This window comes from Chelmon rostratus, chromosome 16, assembly GCF_017976325.1.
Source record: "Chelmon rostratus isolate fCheRos1 chromosome 16, fCheRos1.pri, whole genome shotgun sequence".
NCBI classification, from domain to species: domain Eukaryota; kingdom Metazoa; phylum Chordata; class Actinopteri; order Chaetodontiformes; family Chaetodontidae; genus Chelmon; species Chelmon rostratus.
In genome coordinates this window covers 14,575,392-14,584,305 of record NC_055673.1, presented here as the reverse complement: position 1 = coordinate 14,584,305, position 8,914 = coordinate 14,575,392, and the positions used below count along the sequence as shown (strand labels likewise).

General features: G+C 40.9%; 1 protein-coding gene across 1 annotated transcript; it reads right to left on the bottom strand.

Moving 5' to 3' along the window:
* Positions 1-303: 303 nt before the first annotated feature.
* Positions 304-8,390, bottom strand: mrpl3 (mitochondrial ribosomal protein L3). The gene is made up of 10 exons (XM_041955401.1): positions 8,189-8,390; positions 6,904-7,085; positions 6,723-6,814; positions 5,667-5,765; positions 3,108-3,207; positions 2,949-3,009; positions 2,624-2,735; positions 2,419-2,496; positions 2,217-2,294; positions 304-611 (listed from the first exon to the last, which is right to left on the bottom strand). The coding sequence occupies exons 1-10, from the start codon at positions 8,260-8,262 to the stop codon at positions 465-467; spliced, it is 1,023 nt and encodes a 340-aa protein (XP_041811335.1). The 5' UTR covers positions 8,263-8,390; the 3' UTR covers positions 304-464.
* Positions 8,391-8,914: the final 524 nt, after the last annotated feature.

Below are 8,914 nucleotides of genomic sequence, written 5' to 3'. Positions count from 1 at the left end.
TCTTTGCTTTCTGCAGCTCATTGTATCCAGCTCACCCTTGCCCCCCGCCTCCTCCCTCATCCTATCCTCCGTCCTGCAAAGATATTGCACATTTCTCCACAATCTCGGCCTCTCTCTTGTTTATTTTCATTGTCTGTTTCCTCCCGTCTCTCTGCTTGGGGATCCTTTAGTGACATCATCACTCCTACAGTTACCATGGTTTCAGGGGAAAGGGACTGTAATAACTGTTTGGATCAAACAGACAGGCTCTATGCTGTTGTATCTCACACATAAAAGAAGAAAAAAAGAACAAGAGGGGCTTAAGACATTCAATGGAATTACAGTTTATTAGAGGATCCAGACATAGTTTGTGGGCTTAGGTGAAAAGATGTGTTTAGCGCCTGAGTGTGTGTGTGTGTGTGTGTGTGTGTGTGTGTGTGTGTGTGTGTGTGTGTGTGTGTGTGTGTGTGTGTGTGTGTGTTTTGTCAGGTCAGTGATAATGACGGCTCTGTGTGAATGAACAAGTTGTCGTCGTACAGGTCTTCATCCAGGTTGTGCTCCTCTTCGAAATAGGTAGGGAAAGGAGGGTTGAGCAGGGTGGAGCTCTTGGATGGCAGTACGGTATCTCTTACCTGGAACACGCACAAACACGCACACAACACACACATATTTAAAACAATTGTGTTTTAATTAGCACTGAAACAATTATATGAAAATCTGTTCCCCGTTGCTAAAAACTTTGATAATCGTTACTGTCATTCATCAAGCAAATATGTGCATATTTCAGCTTAACAAAGGAGAGGATTTATTGCTTTTCTGTGTTTTGCTTCATTCTAATATCTTTGGCTTTTGTTGGTCCAACAGAACCAGCACGGGAAAATGTGTGACAGGAATTTGCCACTATTTTTTTTTTCAAATCAGCAGTTCTTTTTCTGTCGTGTCCCCCTTCTGCAGCAGGAAAACATTTATTAATTGTGAAGCAGCCACAGGAAACGCATTGTATTCGTCACAGAGGTTAGTTCTGACCATTCATCAAACATGCCCCAAAAAATTAAAATGCTCATTTCTAGGATTTTTTTCAGCATGCCACCTCTAATGAGGGAGTAATGGAACGAGGAGGAGCGGCCACAGTGAGCTGTAAGAGAAGATCAGGCTGCACACTTTCAACTCCTCAGCAACATGACCAATTTTACTGTCATGTGCAGCATGAAATCAGACCACAGCTACAATTATTACTGACCAGTGCTTTATAAAAACAACCTGAGTTTGTTTGGCAGCACTGTAAACAGATACACCAGCTGCTCTTCAGTTGTATTTCTGACAAAGTAGCTGCTCCAAGACTGCTATAAATTGAACTTGTTGTTACCATAGTAACCACAGCTGTCGCCAAATCAACCAAGACTGAAATCCTAAAGATTACAACTTTTTAATTTTTTGAGGAACTACTAATCAAACAAGACAAGTTATTTTCAGTGTTTGTTCAGTGTTTCCAGGTTCATTCACTCAACATTTTTCCTCCTTGGTTATACACCCAACCCCCCCTGCAGTGGCACTATACACCCTCCTGGGACCCTGACCTCCAGTCTGAGAACCACTGGGCTGATTAATCAGTTAACTGTCAAATAATAATCAACAGATTCATTAATAATTAAAAGTTTTCTTAGTTGCAGCCCTAGTCTAAATTGTAATCAATAAAGCATGAGTGTTAATCATTTACATAGGGACATTAGGGCTGCACAGAATAATAAAAACAAACAAAAATGAACAAGCATTATTAACCTGCATGTGTGCCCCTTAAGGTAATATAATTTGAAGTGGATCCAGGTATGTGTGTGTAAGACAGCTGACCTGGGTGAAATACAACGCACATTTGTATTCATTATCGCTTGTCTGCAAAACAAATAATAGGCTGCGCGTGTGTCCGCGCCCACACACACAAGGCGAACACAACATGCTGAGTATGGAGATGGATGCTGTGGATATTACTAACATCATTGAGGCACGCACTCCCATTCCCTCACCGGGAGACACACAAACAGATGCATACACATACACACATGTGCAAGCACAGGGACATATGCACACTGCTGAAGCAGCACAGTGTCAATGAAGACAGATCACACTGTCTTCCAGGTGCGACGGCATTTTACAGGTGCAAGGTCAGAACACTAAGCATGCTAGGGTTGACCTTCAACTTCACTCAGAGTGTGTGTGTGAGTGTGTGTGATTATTTTTACCTTCAGTAAGCAGTTCCTGTGGCCGGGGACAGAGCCGTGAACATACAGCACATTATACTTGGTATTGACTCTCCATATCTGGAAGAGAGAGAGAGGCGGAGAGGAGGCAGATGAGAGAATATTGAACTGAAATTGCAGTCAAGGACAAACAAGTTCAGAACTGTGTGTGTGTGTGTGTGTGTGTCCTTGTAAGTGCGTATACCTTCAGTCCATAAGCTGTGATGAAGATGTTGCCCATCATGCCGGGCATCTTTTTCCCTTTGAAAACTTTGGCTGGATCCTAGACGCAGATGATGAATGACACACGCGCTCATATTACTGGATTACGGGAAGCCAACTGTTCATGTCTGGCACGAACCAGAATGTGGAGGCTCACAGTTTTTATTGTGTGTGCATGTGTGTCTTACCCCTCCTGGTCCAGACGCTCCAGGTCTGCGATGAGTTTTGGTTTGACCGTGACTTGCCGGCTGACCTTTGAACCCCCATCTCTTCATTACGCCTTGAAAGCCCTTACCAATGCTACAAAGACGAGAAAATTGATGTTTGCACACTCACATTTTCAGGCTGCATTCACTTGTTGACGATATAAAAAGAGAGGTTTGCACTTTCTTAAGTCAATAACTGATCTATCGTCAAAACAAGATGCTAGAGCTAAGAGAGGGCAAGAAGTAGGAAAGGAAGCCAGGAGGAGAGACGTCGATGAGGAGGGAAAGCTGGCAGAGCAGAACTTACGATTTGCCTGTGACGTCCACATATTGGCCCGGACGGAAATGTGCTGCATACAGGGGAGTGCCTGAACACACCACACATAAGATTACATTACTAAATTTGCATAGAACTTGAAACCCGGCCGCCATGAGATATCAGCATGTGACGTGGATGTGTGTATACCTGGCTTGATGACGGCGTTGTCGCTGACTTTAAATGTGGTCATTTTCTGTTTCGGAGGAACTCCCGCATTCCTGAACATCTCCATTTGCTTTTCCGACCTCTGTCAGTCAGAGTGACGGAAAGAGAGAAAACAGATAATGATGGAGGGAAATAAAGTGCTGAAGCGAGCACGAACAGTGAGCAGCAGTTGGACTTTGGCATTTTAAAATTAACCGTGGGCCTGTTCTGACTGTACAACAGCCAAACACACATGCACGCATGCATACGCACGCACAGTTGGCAGCGAGTCTCATGACATTTGCTTTCACTCGGCTCACTCTCATCCCAGCCCCTCTAGTCACTCTAAGAGCTCTCTCTCTCCCCTTCTGTTGACTGAAAACCAGCCTGCCAAAGCGTCACACTCCCGACAAACTCTGCCTTTGACTGCAGAGTACTGTGGCTGCGTGAGGGGGATTCAAAACAACTTCACATTGAGTGTGTGAAACCCCCAGCACCGGCCCATCAAGCATCTATCCACACTCAATGAATAAATTACACCTTGATTTATTCATTCTTGTTCTTTAGCTTTTTATCTTAAAAAGATGGACGCAACATTTAAAGGACAACCTCCCCTCATGCATACTAACAGATTAACAGATTTTCTAAAAATGATCTTCCTCACTTTTTGAGAAGGCAACACAGGTATAGAGTGAGCTGAAGAGCCAGTGAAGTGCTGTCTGTAACCTCAGGTTTCAGTGTTTGTGTTAATAGAGTCCTGATATGCAGGCTGAGTAGTGATGGGACCGTAGAGTTTATCACGAGCATGAAAGACAGTTTTCGAGTGTGTGTGTGTGTGTGTGTGTGTGTGTGTGTGTGTGTGTGTGTGTCTGTCATTGTTAGTGGGGACTTGGCAGCAATGAAATCTACTGGATGCCATTTATTTCGACACCTAAGATGAAATATGGTGAAATACAGTGATGGTTAACGGGTGAGTATAATTTCCTGACTCTGGGTCTGTATTCATAAAAAGTCTTGGAGCTGGGAGGGCTGATATGAGCACATTGCTATAGGGAAATTAGAAAATTCAGTCATGCTTCCATAAAGCTGTCACACTGATTTGATTTTTTTTGCGTGATTAAGAAACATAGCCAGAAGTAAAATGAGCAAAATGTGTTACTGGCTGACGAGTTGCTCTTTTGCTCTGCTGGTATTAACAGTATTGTGACTGCTGTTATAACATATGATATTCTCAAATGTCACAATTAAATACGAATTCAGCAGTTCAAGCCAACACTTCCAGCCACATCGATGATTCGTGTAATTACAATTAAATGTTAATTGTCTAAATTGTGGAGATTTTTATCTCATGGTCAACTGAATAAATAATTCATGATGTACAAATGTTGTCATCGCTCAGCCCTTCTGTAAACACAGTCCACAGCTTCGCTGATGCAAATAAACAGGCTTTGTGATTTTTTTTTAAAGTCGAGTAATGTTGGCAATTTCTCGCGCTATTGGAAGGAAGAAATAGATAAGCACACAAGATATAAAAGACATTCCTGTGCCAGGGCCGCTGCTGGTTATAAATACTGCCGTCACATTACTGAACACAAAAATGTCTTTTCAGTCATTACCATTTCTCCCCCCAAAATTTCATGTTTTCAAAGAATCGTTTCTACCTCATTTCAAAACATGTTATTTTGCTCAAAGCGAGATTATGTAACTTCAGAGAGAATAAAACATTCTTCCTCTTACAAATGAAAAGGTGAATTCAGAAGAAACCAGATGGACCATTGCTGAGTTTACTACACTCAGGGGTTTTGCTGCCAGATCCTTACTTGGTCTGGTATGGCCAGTATGACCAGTAGCTTATTGTGGCCATTGTTAGCAAAATGGCTAATTGTATAAGCTGTTTAACAGACACTCAGTTTGCTGATTTTATGATTCTTCTCCAACTGTGCTACTGATACAGTCGTTCAGCATTTCAGCTAAAAGCTTAACAGTAATTCCCCTCCACCTCACTAATACATCAAAAACAGCACCCGGTTACTTTTTTTCTGTTTTCTGTGATCGTCCTCATAGATTTATTACTTAGCAAAAAATAACCCAAGCAATATTTCAATTTTCCTAAATTCAATTTAACTGATTTTTGACACTACTTTTACTTCATGGGGGAAATTTCTGACTCATTATCTGTCAATCGCTCCACTATATTCACCAGCTACTCGCTAACTTTGTCTGTCTGGTGCTTGGTGGAGTGAAGGTAGTGTGGAGTGGTAACAGCTGCTTTCTGCATCTAAAAACGACACCATAAATGATGTCGAGAGTGACGCAAAACAGTGAAGCTGGAGGCTGGACAGCTACATAATGAGCTGAAACTTAAAAGTAATGAAAATCTGAACCAACAACAGCCACTATTATGTGCTTGCAACAGCACTTACCAGATAATTTTTAGGCAACATCATAAAATGTCAACACATCCAATTTCACAGGTAAGCTAAAAACCTTACAAGTGTGTTTCTATGATATTTATGATATTATACATAAATTATATATCTAAGATATACAGCTATTTCTTACATAGAATGGTGATACGTTTTTCCCTCCTACCACAAGGGCGGCGGTGTTTCCATCAAATTCTTCCTTGGCCATGTGCTTTATTACGTGGCAGTCCTGCACCTAAAAATCAAACCAAATAACAACACAAAACAGAGGCTGGATTAACAGCAGTCAAAGTCTGGTTGCAGTTTTCACTGTGCCACCCGTTTCCTCCTGACCTACAACATAAATAAAATTTCAATTAGATGAAAATCCCTGAGGGAAACATATTAATATGAGGCCACTGGGTAACTCACAAAACCTGACACCATTTTTAGCCAAATACAATAGGATGAAATCACAGCCCTTTTGCAATACACAGTATATGGCAAGAAAGGAGAGGAGGTAGAAGAGGAAAATATATCCCACAAAAGCCAAAATTTCTTTTTAAACAATAACACTTAAATCTGTACTTTGCTTATTTGCTACATTAAGACTCTCAGTTTCACTTCAGCTCACACATACAAAAATACCAAAGAGGTGGGAGTGCTCCCAGCCTAAGAAAGTAAATCTAAATGTTCTACTTTTCATCGAGCACAGATCGTGCCTGTATCTGACTAAAAGTGAATCAGCAGATGGGAATAGAAGTTTCTGTATGGCCTTGAATCTGATTAATTGTTTGTGTTAACACTGACATTTACTGAATTTGAAATAGGATTTTGTTATGCAATAAAGAGTGGAGTGAACACACACAGCCACAGTTTGCTTTCAATTGACTTTACTGACAGCCTAGTCGATGTGATTAAAACGTGATCTGAATAAGCCTGACATCACATATCACCAGTTTACACCTTGCTATAAAGGAGGAGGAACTTGCTGAGGAACACTGAGGCATTTCAGATGCACGATCAAAGCCTGCGGGTGTTCAATATTTGCTATTCTTCCGCCACAATCCACAGAACAATCCAATTTATCTGACTTCTTTTCTGACCTGCTGGCCATGTCATCTTGGATGACAATCATACAAAAACATTATCATTCCTGAAGAATGCCTGTAGTTGCTTTGATGCAAAGCTAAGGCAAAACAGAAACACACACCTGTAACATGGTGACTACATGTCTCTCTCCTGTTTTTGTCCAGATAGGGGCCATGCCCAGCTTCACGGCTATTAACCCAACTCTTCGACTACCTGGGAAGAGGAACAGATGAAAAGTCGATTAAAGGCCAATGGGAAGAGGAGTCATGATGTACACAGCTCTCATTAATCACAACACCCACCCTCTGTCCACTCATGCCGCTGCCAGGGCTCATCTTTCAGTGGGTTGAGCTTTTCAGCTGTTTGCCTTCTGTATTCCTCTGCCATGCTCTTCCTCATGTACTCCTGGTTATCCTCTGTGAGGTGTTCCTCAAACCACGTTGTGGTCTTTACTGTCCTAATACAACCCACCAAATGGGCAGGACTGGAAGAAATTTAGGGAAACAAGCACAGTTATTTACAAGGAAAACCATCAGTTATGTCCATAGTTTACACTAATGATGGCCGAACACATACTCACAACTGTGTCCAACCAATACAAGTACCACGTAAAATACACACATATGCACAAACTTTTAGGGCTGCAACTACCAACTATTTTGCACTGCCAACTGATGTTTTTTTTTAAGTCACTAAAATGTCAGAAAAAAGTAATTTCCAGGAGTTCAAGGTGATGACTTTGGAGAGCTTATTTGGTCTTATCTGGACAAACAGCTCCAAACTCATATTCACTTTACAATGATATCAAGCAGAGATATGCAGCAAAATTTCACATTTGGAAAGCTGTCTTGGCATTTTTGCTAAATTAATTGAAGGTCTGCTGATGTCAGAATCATCTTTCCAACACTAATGTATTCACTGCATAACCAACACTGAAATTTACTTTGCTGCTTCAGATCTCATGCTAACGTTTTGTTCATTTTAGTTTACTGAAGTTCAACATTGTCGTTTAGCAATCTGCTGCTGCAGAGTCACTGCAGTGTCCTAGCTGATGAGTAACAGACAGGTCCACACATTCACACGGACAGTTTGGGCTTTTAAGGTGCATAAATGTCACTGCCTATAAAAAACATGACTCATTTGTCAGTGTACTGACAGGGACTGTGGAGTGGTTCATCAGTGTTGGCCACTTGAACAGTCTCTACATTAATCATCAAATATTTCACGAAAAATATCAATATTCCTACACAATGAAAACACTAACATGATACAAATACCGCGCTTAACCTTAAAGCTACTCCAAATCACAAATCTAGATGAACCGTATGAGATATTTGCAATTAATTAGTAGCATACGTTGGTTATTAACTCAGAGACAATTCATTTAGCTTTTACTGTATTTGTTAATGAGACAATGTTTACATTAGCTAACTTATTATCAAGCAACAGGCTTCGGTAAAAACAGCAAGGACAATACTTTATCTGCAAAACTGTACCGCTGCTTCTACATCAACCTCGCTTAGCTAAAAAGTATGCTCAAGTTAACCTCAGTTACATTAGCACTACTAGCCAGTTAGCATTAGCCACCTTTCAGCTGCTGCTCGGAGAGAAACGAATTGAGTCCCCCGCTGAAGAAGAAACCGACAGCTCCACGCCGCCATTTCGCTCTTTAATCTATACACTTAGGAATAAATATCAAAAACCTCTACACGAACTAAAAAGACGTGGCGTCTCACAACTTAAGCACAACCATGCCTTCGCTTTCCTATCCCAAATGTCACCCTGGCTACTTCCGGTACCTGACCAAAACAGTTCCGCAGCACTGGAGCTCATGCCAAAGGTTCCGGACAACCACCAGTCATAATTTTTAGCCAGCACCTTAAGCTGCTAAATGTAAAATCCACAAAGTGATAAGTACTAAGTTTGCATGTTCATATAAAATTTGTTTACGGCAACACAACGATAATACGTGGTGAGTTTCAAAGTTCATGACCTTGGAACAGCAAATGACAACAGTTTCACCTTAAGATCCATTTAGCAGTTCTGGAGCTTTCTGTTATATTAGGTGCTCTTCGTCAACGGATGGAGTTTGCCCAGTTGTCAAAGAAATCTTGATGTTTAAATCTCTATTTTTGACCAAGTTAATACAGCAGTTATTGAGAAAAACAAGTCCCATTGATTTCTCAATTGATGATATTGCTTGCATTATAACAATATACAAATACATTAAACAATTAAGAATTAGAATTAGACGAATTATTGTCTCATTGTCTAATTTAATTAAATTAAAGATAAAGAATATAGCTTCAGAGA

Bases quoted from the DNA above. Each gene is read 5' to 3' on its own strand.
- mrpl3 (XM_041955401.1), bottom strand. From the start codon at position 8,262: ATGGCGGCGTGGAGCTGTCGGTTTCTTCTTCAGCGGGGGACTCAATTC. The intron at 6,815-6,903 runs GTGGGTGTTGTG...TCCTCTTCCCAG, and splicing joins GCGGCATGAGTGGACAGAGG to GTAGTCGAAGAGTTGGGTTA. The intron at 2,497-2,623 runs GTAAGACACACA...ATCTGCGTCTAG, and splicing joins GAGCGTCTGGACCAGGAGGG to GATCCAGCCAAAGTTTTCAA.